This window comes from Numenius arquata, unplaced genomic scaffold (assembly GCF_964106895.1).
Source record: "Numenius arquata unplaced genomic scaffold, bNumArq3.hap1.1 HAP1_SCAFFOLD_38, whole genome shotgun sequence".
Taxonomy (NCBI): domain Eukaryota; kingdom Metazoa; phylum Chordata; class Aves; order Charadriiformes; family Scolopacidae; genus Numenius; species Numenius arquata.
Genome location: NW_027415315.1, coordinates 809,009 through 826,185, shown reverse-complemented (window position 1 = coordinate 826,185; position 17,177 = coordinate 809,009). Strand labels below are relative to the sequence as shown.

General features: G+C 51.2%; 1 protein-coding gene across 1 annotated transcript; it reads right to left on the bottom strand.

Moving 5' to 3' along the window:
- Nucleotides 1-535: 535 nt before the first annotated feature.
- LOC141478605 (olfactory receptor 14J1-like) lies at nt 536-1,564 on the bottom strand. Its single transcript, XM_074167632.1, has one exon. The coding sequence runs from the start codon at nt 1,493-1,495 to the stop codon at nt 536-538; it is 960 nt and encodes a 319-aa protein (XP_074023733.1). The 5' UTR covers nt 1,496-1,564.
- Between the last annotated feature and the right edge of the window lie 15,613 nt (nt 1,565-17,177).

The following is a 17,177-nucleotide window of genomic DNA, read 5'->3' as shown; positions in this document are numbered from 1 at the left end:
CTGACCCAGGAGAACCAGGATGCTCTCCAGACCGCTCCAGAGTCCCCTCCCAGAGGATGGATGTCCTTAATACAACCTGTGTGAAAAGCCTGGGCACATCCCTCAGTTCCACTCACCATCTTACCTGTCAGCAAACACCGACTGGTGACTCCAAAATCCAGTTCTACATCTCTAAAATGTCACAGACACTAAGCTTTTCATTCCTGAACTGATGGAGGAAGAGGAAGTTCAGGGGTGCAGTTCTCAGGCCTGTTTGGAGAAGGAGCCTGGTATGAAAGCACTGCACTGAAAGGGATCCCATTTTATTACAGAGATGCTATGAAAGATGCCAGCTCGGAGCCACTATTAAATTAAATTTTATAAGGGAACCAGGTGACATCAAGCAGGTACATGGTCTCAGGTGCAGTGACACAAATGAAACCTTTGTGTAGAAACATAAAAACCATGAATGACAATAAAGATAATGTTTAAAAATTCAACACCAACCAACAAACAAAACACACAAAAACCCAGATGGAATCAGATAGTGTGGGAGTCATTTGTGGAAAGAGGTGGTAAATGTCTCCCTCTTGAAAAATATCCATGAAATCAGATTCCTAATGACCTCCTTCAGCTCCTGGTTCCTCATGCTGTAGATGAGGGGGTTCACTGCTGGAGGCACCACCGAGTACAGAACAGCCACCACCAGGTCTAGAACTTGGGAGGAGATGGAGGGGGGCTTCAGGTGGGCAAATATGCCAGTGCTGACAAACAGGGAGACCACGGCCAGGTGAGGGAGGCACGTGGAAAAGGCTTTGTGCCGTCCCTGCTCAGAGGGGATCCTCAGCACGGCCCTGAAGATCTGCACATAGGACACCACAACGGAAACAAAACACCCAAATGCTAAACAGGCACTGACCACAACAAGCCCAACTTCCCTGAGGTAGGAGTGTGAGCAGGAGAGCTTGAGGATCTGGGGGATTTCACAGAAGAACTGGTCCAGGACATTGCCCTGGCAGAGGGGTAGGGAAAATGTATTGGCCGTGTGCAGGAGAGCATTGAGAAACCCACTGCCCCAGGCAGCTGCTGCCATGTGGACACAAGCTCTGCTGCCCAGGAGGGTCCCGTAGTGCAGGGGTTGGCAGATGGCAACGTAGCGATCGTAGGACATGACGGTGAGAAGACAGTACTCTGCTGTGAGAAAGAAGAGAAAGAAGAAGAGCTGTGCAGCACATCCCCAGTAGGAGATGGCCCTGGTGTCAAACAGGGAATTGGCCATGGCTTTGGGGACAGTGGTGGAGATGGAGCCCAGGTCAAGAACGGAGAGGTTGAGGAGGAAGAAGTACATGGGGGTGTGGAGGCGGTGGTCACAGGCGATGGCGGTGATGATGAGCGCGTTTCCCAGGAGGGCAGCCAGGTAGATGCCCAGGAAGAGCCCGAAGTGCAAGAGCTGCAGCTCCCGTGTGTCTGCGAATGCCAGGAGGAGGAACTGGGTGATGGAGCTGCTGTTGGACATTATCTTCCCCTAGGCTTAGAGACCTGTCCATGGAAGGAAAGACAGTGAGAAGTTAGGGCAGACTTCTCTCAAAAAAGCCTCTTCAATCACTCTTTGAGACCCAGCCAACTGCCTCTCCCCTTTTGGGAATGTATTTGTCGCATCCTTTTTGCACACACTGGTTGGAGCTGGCTGATGATCCATCAGGGCGGTGTTAGCTCTGCAGGATCCAGTCCTGTCCTACAGCAATAGTTAAATAGGAACTGGGGCGATCTCAGATTAAATTCATTCATGGCATCAAAGGGCTTTTCAGCCTTGTCATTCCCAATTCACCCGACTGCAGAACAGAGCTGAGGGCACTTTATTTCTCTGTTTGTTCTGTTCTAATTTCCCCACCACACCTGAGGAGTGTCTTTAAGACAGAAACCCTTGGCATTTCTGCTGCACACTATGTAAAACCTTGTGGGTCCTAAGAGCCAAAGGGCTGTCCCTCAGTACAGAGTGGGGACAGCCCGTCTATCCATCAGTATTGTTCCCAACCCCCCACCCCATCTCGCAGGACCCGAGGAGGATCTCAGCTCTCCCCTCCCAGCCAGCGACACACAGGGCTCATTGCAGCTGCCTACATTCAGCCCTCCAGCAGGACTGACATGGCCTTGCCACTGTCACGTCTATTCCGTGGGGCTCCTAAAAAGCACAGAGATGTAAAGGGAGAGCTGTGCCCTTCTGGAGGGCAGCGTGGCACCCAACAGGGCACTGCAAGGGGATGTTGACTTGAGTTGACTCAAGTCAACTGTCCTATAGATGGAATATCCTGATGTGAGCGTCGGCTTACACTCACCCAACACATTGCAGTCACGAGAGCCTGAAAGATTAAGGTCATTGGGATGCTTTTCATCCATGGACACACCAGTGTCTGAGCTTCACCTGAATCCTCACCCCCCCACCACAGCCAAAAGAAGGGGAGGAACAAGGGCAGCAGGGACAAGAGGGGAACACGCCAAAGTTCTCCTGCCAAGAGAGTCGGGACAGGGAGACACAGTCAGACACGCGAGCATTTCTCCTCTTTGGTGCTTGGGCTGCTGGGAGGGAGACTCAGGACTAAGTCCCCAAGATATGAAGGGGTTGGGGAGTCTACTGTGTGGGAGAGGGAAGTTGCTGCAGGGAAGGCATCTGCGCTGCAGGGGATGGCAGGGAGGTGCTGGAATCCCCCCTCCCATCACCCTTCCTGTAGCAGCTCCCTCTCACTCCCTGCCCATGCCTCTGCTGCCTGCACTGTCGCTGCTGGGGGCTGTTTCTCTGCCCCCAGGTCTCCTCCCTTTCAGTGCTCAGAGACTCCATCCCAGCTGCTGAGGGCTCAGCTCTGCCCTGCAGACACCTTCTGCAGCAGGGAATGGCCCAGGGGCCATCACAGGGGAATTCTGCCTGTTCTTCAGAAAAGAAAAGTAAAGCACAGTCAGTTTTCATAAACAAGAAAACACTGTGTAATCATACGCAAAGTACAAACTGCCTCTAATGAGGTTGCCTTTCTACAAGGGATAATCTTAGGAGAAATAGTTGAGGTAGGTAGATACACAAAGATAGATATAAACATAATGAAAGAGCTGGCTGAGGAGACAATGAGATTACTGAGAGCCAGGCAAGGTTTTACTCCCTGAGGGTGAAAGAGCAGCAGAGGCGAGAGGTACCTGGATGAACAAAGAGTAAAGGGAGGAGAAAACTGGAGAATGATGGAGAGGGCCTTTTCCTAGACAGTCTGCATCTGAAAAGATGACTTTGCAAATGACCATTGTATCAGGACAAGTGTAGAGTATAGGAAAGATTAGAAAGATAGGAAAGATTAGAAAGATAGGAAAGATTAGAGAAACAAAATACACCATATAACAGACAAAATAGTTGTAGTGAAGTCACAAGGGAAGACTGAGATTTCTTTGGAATATCACCCCTGGAAGGCGACAGGCTTGGCAGAGCTCTCTTGTGGGCGAGCACAAGCCAATGTTGCCCCCACCTTTGAAAGAGGCCCAGCCCAGGGACCCACAGGCTGTACAAGCTCCCTGGGGTGATTAGTGTGCCATCAATGAGAGTCCCCTTGGGTGACATTTCTGGGCCCCTGAAAGAGAAGAATGTGTCCAAAAGCAGTCAGCATGGACTTTCCAAGGGTAAGTCAAGCCTCAGTGAGGAAGTGGTGACAGCGGGGAAAGCTCTCGGGTTTCCTGTGTCCATGGAAGTCAGTCAGATGTTGGTACAGTCAGACCAGCTGCATGTTTCTTGTCCTGCTCCAGGCAGGGTTGCTCAGATGCAGGGCTACTTGACAGGTATCTCCAAACAGCCCAGATCATTTCCTTTGCTTAACCGTTCATCCCCATCGCACTATTTTCCCACGTCTCAAGTCCCACTCTTTAACCAACTTCATCCTCTCCCTTGCAAAAAGTCAACCCCTTTTCACCATTTCCCCACTGGCGCTGCCTTTCCTCACTTTGCTCCCACCTTTGCTGTTTCTGAGATGGTATCCCAGTGCTTTCTACTTTGATTAGCAACTCCATTACACCAGTACTGTCTTCTTATCTGTAGTGTCCTGCAGCTTCTGAAACGATGCTCTTGCTAGAGGCACCCTGACTCAGGATGGACATCAGCACGTGTACTTCCAATGCTTGACCGCTGGAGCTTATGTCCAGAGGGACCTTGACCCACCTGGGGATTTGGCCATCAGAAACCTGAAGGTTTAGAAGAAAGAGGTGCACAACAACTCCATGCAGCAGCACGGGCAGTGACCACACCAGGTAAGGAGTGCCCTGAGGAGAAGGGCTTTTGAGTCATGATGGCTGCCATGATGAGCCAGTGGGCTTTGCATTTCAAAAGGAAAATGGAGAGACTGGAGAGGGTCCAGAGGAGGTCCGACGAGATGGTGAAGACCCTAAAGCTTGAGCTTTGAGGAGAGTCTGAGGGAACTGGGCGTCTCTTCCCTGCAGAAGGGGAGGCATGGTGTAACCTGTGAAAGAGCCTACCTGGAGAGGTGACAGACCCAAGGTCTCTTCTGCAGTGGTGAATGGATATGACAGAGGCAACAGCCACAAACTGCCTCTTGGAGCTTTAGACAGAGCATAAAGAGACCTTGCAAAGTGGAGCCGGGTCACTGGAGGGACACCAACGTTGACAGAGCTTGTACTGTGAGAAGAGGCTTAGAGAGCTGGGCTTGTTCAGCTTGGAGGAGAGGAGCTCTTGGGGGGAACATGGAGCAGCATCACACAGTTACCAGGAAGACTGAGCCTGAGTCAAATCCATGGTAGAAGATACAAGGACAAGAGGCAATGGGCTGAGAAAAGGGACGGTCAAGCCACATAAGGAGGAACTTTTTCCAGCATGAGGATAGTCAAGCACTGGAAGCTGTTTCCCAGAGAGCGTGCAACAGCTCTGTCCTGGAAAGGGACCCAGACATCTTTGAACAAAGCCCTGACTCTTCAGGTCTGACCCTGTTTTCAATGGGAGGTTGGTCAAGACACCCTCCAATTCCCTTTGAGCCTGAATGATGCTGTCCTCCTCCTGTCCTTCCATCTGCAGGCTGAGATATTTCCCCTCTTGGAGCAGACATTCTGAAAAACCACTCCAAATCTGGAAAGACTCTTCAATGGTCCAAGTACAGTTGGGTTGGGAAAAAAAAAAAAAACAAAAAAACCAAAACTGTGCTGGATTATTTTTTCAGAGACAGTTTTAAAGGGTCAAAGTAGATTCAATGCATGAATTCTGACAGTCAAGTTACAAAGAGGGAGGAAAAAAAGTCAACAAAATCTTTGTCAGTAAAGAAAAACTCCCCCAGCCTGTGGGATGTCCTCATTAGTTGGCCCTATAGGAACTGGGATCCTTGGGCTTCTTGGTCTTAAGTGGGAGCTCAAATCCTGAACTGGAAGGACAACATTGGCTGCAGGTACACACCGTTTTCTTGACACAACTGTGAGCTCAGACCCAGTTGATGGAGTTTCTCACACAGGTCACGGAGGAGGGCAGGATGTCGGGGAGAGGGGCTCACGCTTCAGTTTCCCAAATCCCATGAGTTTTCCCAACCCATCCTTCTCTTGACCTCTGGCATCCTATTTCTTGAGATGCAAAGCTGGCGGGTCTTCTGTTGATAAAGCATCAGTGATCCTTCCAGTGATTCTGTGATTTCCTTTAGAGTGGCAAAAAATAATAATAATGATGAAAAGAAATGTTAAAGTAACAGTCTACTTCCACAATAGCAAATCTGGACAATGGCAATTAAATTAGTATTTGCCATATAAGGTATGATATCCCATCCTGAAGTACATATTGAAAGTGGTTCAGATGAAGGGTGGTCTTGCAAAAGTCACCCCTTGTGTCCCCGTGTGGCACAGACGCTGCTGGTTTCCCTCTCCAGAGAGTGGCAGAGGCCGGATCACCTTCTCAGAAGAGGCTCCTTGCCAGGGAGCCACGGCCATGGGGGGACCTCACCTGGTTCTTACTGGCACTTCACTCAACTGCTATTTGGATACATTTGGTGCTTTTCTGGGATGACTATTCCTGCACAGAGGATCATAAAAAGACGACTGTTTCTTAAGAGATGGTGAAAAAGGCCCTGTTTGGCCAAGAAGGCCCACCATGTGCTCTGGAGGGAGCGAGGAAGATTATAAAAAGCACTAGGAAAGTCCAAAATGCTCTTCCAAAGGGCGAGTGGCCCTGAGCAGTGGTGATTGGCCACGTGTAAGTCTGTTAGAGAGGGTCAAGCAATGTCAGCGAGAAGCAAGGGGACGGCTGATGGCTTTAGCCAATCCTTACAGCCATGTCTGAAGCCAGCCATGGGAAGCAGTGGATGTTTGTGGGCAGAGGCTGAGGAAGAGGCTTCTCCTGGGACAATGGCAGGAAGGAAGACCCTTCCTCTGCAAACCAGGGGTGATACAGACATTCACCTCTTGTGTGCCTGCCTCAGCCTGGTGGATGGGGAATGCCCACTGCTGGGGGTGGCTGTTCTTAGGAATGCCCCATGGGCTGACAACTTGCTCCTTTCCCCTCCTTCACTGCCCACACTTGGATGGACTTCAGGAAACATCCATGAGCCTGGAGGATGCACAAACCTCTTGGGCTGAGGTCTCAGCACTGCAGGGGCAGAGGAAGGGTTTGTGAGACACATGGGCGTGCAGGGAGAGAGCAGTGTGGGGGGAGCAGTGAGTGTGCTAAAGGCAGGAAGAAGAAATGTCAAGGCGAAGAGGCCAAGTGCATGAAATGCTTGATTTCAACTTGCCAATTCTGCATTAACGCCAAGGAATTTGGGTTACAGGAATGTCTCCAAGTAGAGTCTGCACCATCCAGACCCATGTGGATGGGCTGGCAGAGCCACCCCCAGCAGGGGGATCCCCATCGCCCACGCTGAGGCAGTCAGGATGCAAATATCTGCAGTGCCCACTTGTCACAGGCCTCCAGGCAGAGGGTGACTCATTCCCATGACCCTCGAAGCCTGGATCAGCTCCTTGTGCTTTTGCTGTCCTTCCCTTCATCTGTCAAGCCCATGGGAGCTTTGGCTTTGACATCATCCCTACGGCCTGGGACAAGGTTTCTCAATTCCTCCTCTGCAGCTTCCCTGCTTCCACCTCCTCTGTGCTGCCTCTTTGTCCTGGAGCTCAGTCAGTTCCAACAAGCAGCCTCCTGAGACGGTTGCTTCTTTTCAAGGGGAGTTGGAGAGATCGTTTTTGTGCCTGGAGGAGGCTGTCCTGTAAGGCCTATCAGATTTTCCATGATCCTTCAGCCTTCAGAGCTGCTTCCCATGGCACCACTCGCATCAGTCTCCCAAGTACATCAAAGTCTTCTTCTCTGGAGTCCACCTGTTTTTGCTCTGCTGCTGGCCTTCCTCACTCCTCTTCGGCACCTGGGACCCCACTATTTCCTGGTGACAGCAGCCAAGGCTGACACTGATTTTCACCTCCCTGACCACTCTTTTTTTTTTTTTTTATTTGGTTTTTGCCAGGACCAGGTCCAGGTGAGCATCACCCTTGTTTGCCCACCTGGCAGCTGTGTTAAGAAGTTGTCCCAAGGTCCTCCAGGCTGCTGGCACCCTGTGTCTTTGCCTGGCCAGTGAATGCCAGGGCAACTACTCTTCCCCATAGGAACCTGCTCATTGACTTGGAGACTTCTTCAGGTTGCTGTTAGAAGACTTATTCTGCCTACTGTGCCCGATCAAGTGGAGTATAATGGCCAAGACATTTTCACCCTTACTGGCTTCTCCTCTCATCCTCACTCACACGAGCTCACTCAACCCTTGACCCATCTCACACAGGAGCTCCATAGATCTGAGCTGCTCCTTCACTCAGGGGGCATTCTGCTGGTCGTCCTCTTTCCTGCTACTCCCTCCAGCAGAGCCTGTACCCTTCCATTGCAGCACCACAGCTCAGCAAGATGTCCCACCACATCTCATTCAATCCCAAACCATCCCAGTTCTGTGAGTAGACATGGGACTCCTCCTGGCAGTGCATATTTGGGCCACAGCACCTCAGCTGACTTCTCACGGGGAAACCTGAGCTGTGATCCTGCCCAGAAGAACCATTGTACATCGAGCAGTTCGTGCTGGGCTGGGCTGTACGTACAGAGTGGCCTTCACCCCTGGGCTGTGCTGCACAGATGCCTTGGCCACAGGACAACCTCAGCAGCACATTGTCACACAGGAGCCTGCAGAAAGGTCCCAGTCTGTACCAGACATTCTGCCTCCCGCGTGGCCCTCCCTGTACCCGGCACTGCTGCAGGAAGTTCTCATGGAAACGTCCTGTCTGTTTGACTGTCGAGATGATGAATAGTGTTGTTTCCTTCTAAGAAAATCCTGGAGTGGTTTGAATGACCAAAAGAGGAGACTGTCTGCTATGGAGGGGGTCTGCATGGTTTGCCGCATTTGGGTCGAAGGCCCATTCAATGCTACACCTCCTGGGGTTCTCACCATCAAAACAGACATGAGATTTGTGAGAAACACCGGCTCACGATTAGAATTTGATAGAGAACAAAGTCGCCGAAGCAAAGATAAAAAAATTAAAAATTTATTATACGAAACAGTGCTGAATGTGGTGCGTCTCAAAGCAGAGGCACACCTCATCTTTCAGCTTTTAGGTATTTATACCCTATCCCGGCCGCTGGAGTTTCTGTCTCTCTTCTCGTTGGTTGAGAAGTTGGAGCTCACATTCTTCCCGACCGCCTGACCCGTTACAGGTTCAGTTCACACCTTTTCACCTTACAGGGCATACACACACCTCCCCTACGAAATCATTATCCTAAACACGCCTTGGATTAGTTGATTGCGCTACAAGTTATTTCACGGCCTTTGCTGCCATCTACTGTCCAGTGTTAGTAATTACAAGCACTCTGGTGGTCGTTTACTTCCTCAGGTGGTCGTATCCTCCTCTTCATCAGCTGCCCTCTAGATGACCTTAGTCCACTCAGCGGTCTTCACAGCCCCCTCAGCAGTTTTACTGTCCAGGCCTGGTTTCTTTGGCCTTATCGATACTCCCCTATCTTCTGGGTTCCTGTATTGAAGGCCACATGCCAGTCTGTTTCTCTTTACCTGGATAACGTTCTGTAAACAAGGATCCCTTGACAGACCCAGGGCAGTTCTAAGGATTAGTTGGGTGCCATTGATTAGATTCTACTATCACTAAGCCTCCTTTCTTAGTGCAGACACACTAACAAACATATATCCATTTGCTGAAGCAAAACTTAACCCGTTTCTCACAGTTCACCCCCTTTTCATTCATTACTTTTTTGCTGAAGCTCATAACCTTCTTCCCATTTATTTAATAATAACTGTAACCTCTCATTTTGTTCTTCCTTCTGGTGGCCCCTTTTCCTTAGGACCAGAATTCTCTGTGGTGTAACATCTTGATTCGAGGTCTTCGCATCTGGTAGACTGGTCACTTGCATTCCTTCTACCACACTAGAAATCCATCTCACTGCACAAGGAATAAAGCAAGGTATGAACAGCAGCCCAGTAGTAGCACATAACGAAATGAAGCCCACCTTTTTCCACCAAGATACTCCAAAAAAGTTGTCCCACCAGTTGGCCTCTATCATAGACTTCCATTTTGCATTTTTGCACCGGGACACGTGCTAGTCTTCTGATGTTCGTTGCTAGATCTCTCACAGCTTGCCCGTTATCATCAATTTGAAGACAACATTCTGAAGTGTTAAACTTGCCACATACCCCCCCTTCTTCTGCTAGTAGGCAGCCTAATGCCAATCTATTCTGGTACATTGCAGTTCGCATCTGTGTTTGTTGGGCCGCTATTAATTCTAATGCTGAGGCGGTCTGATTGGTAATTACTTTGAGTACGGCTTGCAACCTAATTATTCTATCGAGCATATAAACAGATGTTCGATATCCCCAGCTACCATCTTGTAGAGTCTGACATAAAGGGTCTTGACTTGCATATTCAAACTGCATCGGGAGACATTCAGGATCAATATTGACTGGAGATTGCTGATATCACCCCACGTGTAAGAAAAAAAATAGATAAAATATTAGAAAGAAGAAATAGTTTCTTATTTTTTAGTATTGTGATACTGTCACTTCTGAAATCCCGATCACTTACTGCATAAGAACCGAGGGATTCCTGAAAACTGCCCAGAGGCTTGGCTTGTTAGGGCGTTTTGCATGTTAATGAGCCAAGTTCCTGAACTGCAGATCCTGAAAGACTGAACAAGCATCTGGAGAAGTAACAGTGGGCAGCAAACCTCCAAGTTCCTGAGGGTGTCAGCAGGCCCCACCGAGGGCCATCACCAGAGAGACCCTGGAGGGAAGGAGCAGGCAAATTGCCATCCCTGGGGACTGGTGAAGCAGAAAGGCAGAAGCACTGGTTACAGGTAGAAAACCACACGTGGGGATGGCTCTGAAAACCTTGGATGCATTTAGTTGATCAAGAGAGCAAAGCCCTGACCCCTGTCCCCTGGGAAAGGGGATTCTTCCCTCATGGGAGTCTCAGGGCTTTTCCTGGGGCAGGGAGAGGTGGGGCTGTGCAAAGCGGGGTGCAGGACAGCAGTGGGACACCCCCCAGCCTCTGTGGAGGTGAGGAGGTAAGGACGCACTGGGGACTTAAGGAACTGCTGTCCTCTTGTGGGCCTCAGTGGCAGAGACAGCAGCCATAGCCAAGAGGACAAGGATTTCAGTTCTGTTGATGATGTTGTTCTTGGTTCTGACCCCACCAAGGCCCTTGGTTGTCCCCACCACAGGCTGTCCTCCACTGTCCTGCGACTGTGCCTGCTTCCTTGCAGACTTCAACTCCCCCCCTGGTTCCTCACATCACTCTGACCCAGGATCTCCCACACTTTACTGGTGTCTCCCTGTCCTCACTGGCTGTGTCTTCAAACACAAAGATTTCTGAGTAATTGCCAGTGCCTGTGAGGTTTCCACAACTGATCCAGCTTCTTCCAAGGCCCTGCTAATGCTCCCCCAGCTCCCAAGATGTCCTGGCCTCCAGACTTGCTTGAATCCTCACTCCATATCCCAGCAGGGAACGGCACACGTACCTTCTGCTGCTGCCTCAAAATGAAGAATCAACCTGCTTCAATTCAACATGACCCCACCTCACCCATGGTATTTCAGATCTTTTCCTACCTCTAACACACCTATTGCTACCCATACATCGCTCTCTCTGCACTCCCCTGTGGTGCACAAACCCTTCCCTCTTCCCCAGCAGTGCTGGGCAGTCTTCAGGAACCACCTTTTCGAAGCAGAGGAGCCAGCAATTCCACTCTGCCGTAACTCCAGCAAGCTGGGCAGGAGACCAGCTTGGCTGAAGAGGGAACGCCTCGTGAAGTTCAGGAGAAAAAGAAATGCTTCAGTCTCTGGAAGCAGGGTCAGGCTTCGCAGGAAGATTACAGAGCTGTGGTTCGTATATGCAGGGAGAAGGCAGGAAAGGCCAAAGCTCAATTAGAGTTGAAACTGGCCAGTGTTGTGTCAGAAAACAAGAAGGGCTTTTTGAAGTATGCTAATAGCAAGGGGAGGTCAAAAGAAAGCATTGGACCAATACGTGTTGAAGATGGTCATCTGACTAATAGGGATGAAGAGAAAGCAGAGGCATGCCATGCTTTTTGGGCCTCGGTCTTTAATAATGCAGCTAGAGCTTGGGCTGCCCGGTCCCCTGAGTCGGAGGAGCTCGGCTGTGGGAACAGAGACTGTCCATTTGTGGACACTGAAATCATGAGGCACCAACTGGATCAGATTAATGTTCACAAGTCCACGGGGCCTGATGGGATTCACCCCAGAGCACTGAAGGAGCTGGTGAATGTGATGGCAGGACCCCTGTCGATCACCTACCAAATGTTTTGGGAGTCAGGAGAGGTCCCCCCTGACTGGGACGTAGCCATTGCTATTCCAATTTACCCAGAGGGTGTGAGGGAAGACCCAGGGAACTACAGACCTGTTAGTCTAAGCTCAGTTCCTGGAAAAATTTATGGAGAAAGTTATACTGGGTCCTATTGAAAGGCACTTAAAGAACAGTCAATATGGGTTCACAAAGGGAAAGTCCTGCCTAACTGATTTGATATCCTTCTATGATAAGGTCACCCGCCCACTGGATGAAGGGAAAGCAGTGGATGTAGATTTTCTGGATTTTAGTAAGGCTTTTGATACTGTCCCTCACAGCATCCTTCTGGACGAGCTTCTGGGTTCACGGTGCACTGGGTGAAGAAGCGGCTGAAGGGCAGAGCTCAAAGGGTTGCAGTGAATAGGGCTACCAGTGGTGCTCCTCAGGGTTCAATTCTAGGGCCGGTTCTATCCAATACGTTTATCAGCGATCTGGACGCAGGAGTTGAATGCACCGTGAGCAAGTCTGCTGATGATCCCAAACTGGGCGTTGCTATTGACCCTCTTGTGGGACAAGATGCCTTGCAGAGAGATCTAGAGAGATTGGAGCACTGACCGATGATTGATGTGATGAAATTTAACACATCCAAATGCCAGATCCTTCACCTAGGACGGAGTATTGCCGGGCACAAGTATAAATTGGGAGAGGAGTGGCTGGAGAGCTGCCCTGCAGAAAGGGATCAGGGGTGCTGGTTGGCAGCAGGAGTCCCAGCAGGAGTCCCTGGGAGTCAGCAGGGAGCCCTGGCAACCAAGAGGGCAAACCACACGCTGAGGGGCATCAAAGACAGTAGAACCAGCCGGTCGAGAGAGGCGATTATCCCACTGCATTCAGTGTTGGTGTGGCCTCACCTTGAATAGCGTGTGCTGTTCAAGGCCCCACCATTTAAGAAGGATGTGAAGGTCTCTGAAAGCGTCCAGAGGAGGGCATTAAAGCTGGTGAAAGGGCTGGAAGGCACAATGAGGATTGGCTGAGGACTTTGGGCTTGTCTAGTTTGGGCAAAAGGAGGCAGAAGGATGACCTCCTTGTTCTCTACAGTCCCCTGAGGTGGGGAAGTGGAGAGGGAGGTGCTGGTCTCTTCTCCCTGGGAACCAGGGATAGGACGCGTGGGAATGGTTCAAAGCTGGAGCAGGGGAGGTTTAGACTGGACATCCAGAAGCTTTCCTTTACCGAGAGGGTGGTCAAACACTGGAACAGGCTTCCCAGAGAGGTGGTTGATGCCCCAAGCCTGGCAGTGATTAAGAGGCATTTGGAAATGCCTTTAAATACACGCTTTAACTTTTGACCAGCCCTGAATTGGCCGGGCAGTTGGACTAGATGATTGATGTAGGTCCTTCCAATTGAAATATTCTATTCTATTCTATTCTATTCTATTCTATTCTATTCTATTCTATTCTATTCTATTCTATTTGATTCCCAAGTTGTCAGAACCCGTCGGTCCTGCCCCACCACTTCATGTCTGAGCTTGCTCAAGTAACCCCTGACTTGCCCCACATCCACTGCTGGTTGTTCTCCTCCAGAGTCCTGCTTCAAGGAACACAGGCCTGGGAGACCTTATGGCTGAAGACAAAGAGGACAAAGAGGACCTCAGACACATCTGCACCTTCTCTGACAAAATTCAGCAGTAGCCACACCTGTAAAGAGGAAATGAAATGTCCCTGAGGAGAGCAAACCCTTCGGACCAGAGAGACGCAGGGCTGGACTGCGCGGCCCTGGCAGGAGAGGGCTTTGCTGCCTGTGGTGTCTCTGCAGCCCTGGAGGGCCTGTGGTGCAGGTGAAGCTGATCTCCAGGAAGGACAAGGTGCTCTTGAAAATGTCCTTGGCTACGGACAACCTGTGATCCAACACTGTGAAAACCATTGCTCTGCTCCTTGATTGCATCATCAAAGGGATGACTAAAGGATGCGGGAGCAGCACTGCCAGCATCTACTGGATGGAGAAGGGACAGGACTTGACCCCCTGCGGTTGCTTTAATGAAAACCTTGAACGTGTCTGAGGTTCTCCTGGAGTCTGTGACGATGTGGCTGCTCTGAATGGGGACGGTGTTCCTGCAAGTCCTGTGCTGTCCCTGCTGGCTGCGTGCTGCTGTGCTGGAGAGCCCTGGCACCTCAGGCAGCACCACAGGATGGAGTCAACCTCTAAATTGAGCAGCTGCCCTGAGTTAGGTGAGGCCTTGGAGGGGTGTCTCTGACAAACCTGCCCTCACTGCCCCTGGAGAGCTGGTAAATGCAGCTGGTGGAGAAGAGAGAGGCTTAGCTCTCCTGATGGCAATGACTCCGTTCTCTCAGAGGAATAGCTCTATGGGCTGCCCTGGACACAATGAGCAGGATCAGCTTCATGGCCCTAAATGGGGACATCTGCTGTCACTTCAGCTGGCCAAAGGCATGCTCCACCAGCCTCTGAGGGAGGAGGTGGTGAGGAGGAGGAGATGAGCCCAGGTGCTGCCCAGTCCTTCTGAATGTTTCCATCAGTTATCTGCAAGTGTCTTGGACCACCTCTGGCACCTCAAATGCCACCTGTGGTTTGCATGGGTACAGGAGGTAGAGGAGATTCCTCCCTTTCACTGCCTGGGTGTCCTGTCTCACAGTGACCTCAAGAAGAGGTCATTCTTGGACCTAACTCTGTCTCTGAGAGGGGAAATGCCACTGCTGGAAAGAAGTGTCTCTCCCCAGCGGAAGGAACAAACATCATTAATGACTTCAGTTGGTTTCAGAGTCAGTTGCCCTGGAGCCCCAGGGACATCTCTGAGGGAGCCCAGAGGGGCCAGAGGAAGCGCTGCCTTGGGCTGTTGCTCTGCTGCTGAGCTGGGCCGGGCTCCTGGGATGGAGGGAGCTCCTGGCCATGGGGCAGCGCGGCAGAGAGACAGCTCTGCCCAGGAGCAGCTCCTCTGCCAAGCGCAGCAGGGCTGAGGGCACTGCCTGCAGGCACCGAGGGGAGAGGAGCGAGGCAGAGGCAGGTCAAAGACAATGAGTAGTGGGAAGTCTTTGAGCTGAGACCTCACTGGGGGAGAGATCTTCACAGCCCTCTACACGGTAAGTCTCTGGACAGAGAGCAATGTAGCTTGTGCTCCTGGAAGAATCTCCAAAAGCTGGCATATCCCACAGCCTGTGGGATCTTTCAGGAGCACTCCCCTAGTTTTTCTACTGCAGGAAAGGAGGAGGATGTGCTGCAGAGCAGGGCTTCCCTGCTGCACCATCAGAGGGACAGAGCATGAAGGCTGCTTTTGCCAGGGACGGCTGTAGGGGTGTGAAGCTGGGAGTGCATCCAGGGGTGCCCAGGGCTGTCCTTCAGAGTAGGGTCCCTGCACCCCAGAGGGCTGCGTGCTGGGGCAGGGACTCTGCCGCCTGCCAGGGTCAGCTCTCAGCCTGACCAGAGATCTCCCCACGGACCTTCTGTGGGGAGAAGATGTGGGTGAAAATAGCAATTACTGATAGGGGAGGCTCCTGCTGCTGAGAGTTTGCTGTGTCAGTTAGGGCTGGTCACAGCTCAAGATCTCCTCCGGGCATTCCTGAGGGCACTTTTCAAGACAGAGTTCCCTGGAAGTGAAATGTCTCTCTTTCGAGATCTCTCATCTTGGCTGGCTTGGTGGGCAGTGGAAAATTTACAAGGGGACTTTTCAATTGAAAGGTCAAAGGAGGGATTTCTCTATAGATTAGGAGCTTTCCTGAGTCTGTTTTTACAGTTTCCAGTTTTTCATTTTTTTACAGACAGCAGCAGCATCCCCTTTCCAGTCTCATCAGTGTTTGTGGGACCTGCTCTTCAGCCCCCGCACACACGGAGAGGCTGCAGGGCAGAGCTGGGCACACAGGGGCTGGGCTGGGGTCTGTGAGACCTGGCAAGGAAGAGCCGTGGGGCCAGAGAAGCAGCTCCTGGCAGGGAGAGCTCCAGGCAGTAGAGATGGGCAGGGAAGGGGGGAACTGCTACTGGAAACCCTGTTACAGGGGGCACGTGGGCACCTCCCAGCAGCCCCTGCAGTGCAGATGCCTTCCTTGGGCAATCCAGCCCAGCCCTAGGACCTCGTGGCCATGGTGTCTCAGGTGGGAGTCAGGTCTGTGTCCAGCAGAGCAGCAGAAGAGGCAAAGGACATCCCTTCTGCCATTAGCCCATTTCTGGTGACCAGCAATAGGGATGAGGGCAACTGTCCTGCATTATCACTGTCTGGGAGGTGACATGCCCAGCTGGGAAAGGGTAATGCTGTCCTGAGTGCCCAATGGCCTCTCCCCTTCCCTCTGTCAGACAGAACCTCACAGTATTTTTTAATATTTTCTCTACTGGAATGCCTTAAAGTTATCTTTTTATTGCCATCAGACTCCCTGGGGATGGGAATTTCAGCTGCAGAGTCACACGCTGATCCTGTTCATCCATTCCTGCAGGTGTGTCCAAGGGTCCCAGCTTTCCTCTAAGCTGTGGGGCTGTGGGCAATGCAGCCTGTGGGGCTGGCGAATGAGTCAGTTTTCTCTTACTGAGATGCCAACCTTAGGACAATGGGGTGTCTCGTCTCACTGGGGTGTCCATCCAAGCTGTGAGCTCTCCTCCAGGATGCAAACCTGTCCCACAGCAGCACTGTGTTATCTGAAAGCCCCACGGAGAAACACAGAGACTCTGTGACGGAGGAAATGCTGTTGGGCTGGTGAAATGAGCCCCGTGTGTCCTTGGCTAGAAGTGGGGTGCTGAGACCTTGGGAAAGGGTGAGACATTTAGGGGTCTGCAATGGACCACTCTGCTCTCAGCACTGTCTGGTGCCTTTTCAGGGTAACATGGGAGTGTGATCACCATCCACCTCAGAAAGTTGGAAGCCCAAACCATCTGAGAACAAGACAGAGAGAAAAACCAGCTCTGCACTGAGCCACAGGCAGTGCTCTTGCCTCGCCGGACTCACTCTGTTCTCCCTGAGTGCAGCAGAAATGCTGAGAGTTTCTGACATCCAAGAACACTCCCCAGGTGAGATGGGGGGAGCTGTGAGAAACCCCAGAACTCTGAAACTGCCTTCTATTGTCTCAGTTGCTTCTCACTGGGAGTGCAGATGCTGACAAGCCCTTTTTCATTAGTACCAACTTCATCCAAGGAAGTCAAGCACCAGGACTGGCCCCTGCCCTCACGGTTCCCATTAACCCACTGCTGCAGAGCAGCGCTGTCTCCTCGGCAGCCGGGGGGCAGACACCCTGCTCCTCATGACACACTCAGCCAGTGTCGACTGAGCTCATGGAATGGAGATGAGGAAGGTCTCTTAGAAAAAGGAAAGGGGGTGTGTGCAGCATAGGCAGAATCCATGGGAAAAGGATTTGAATTTGTTTAGTGAATTCTTGAGTAATTTACTGTATTTTCATCCTCTAACAGGTCCCCATGCCCAGAAGCAGCAA

Excerpts from the sequence above, each read along its gene's own strand:
- LOC141478605 (XM_074167632.1), bottom strand. The coding sequence starts at position 1,495 with ATGTCCAACAGCAGCTCCATCACCCAGTTCCTCCTCCTGGCATTCGCA.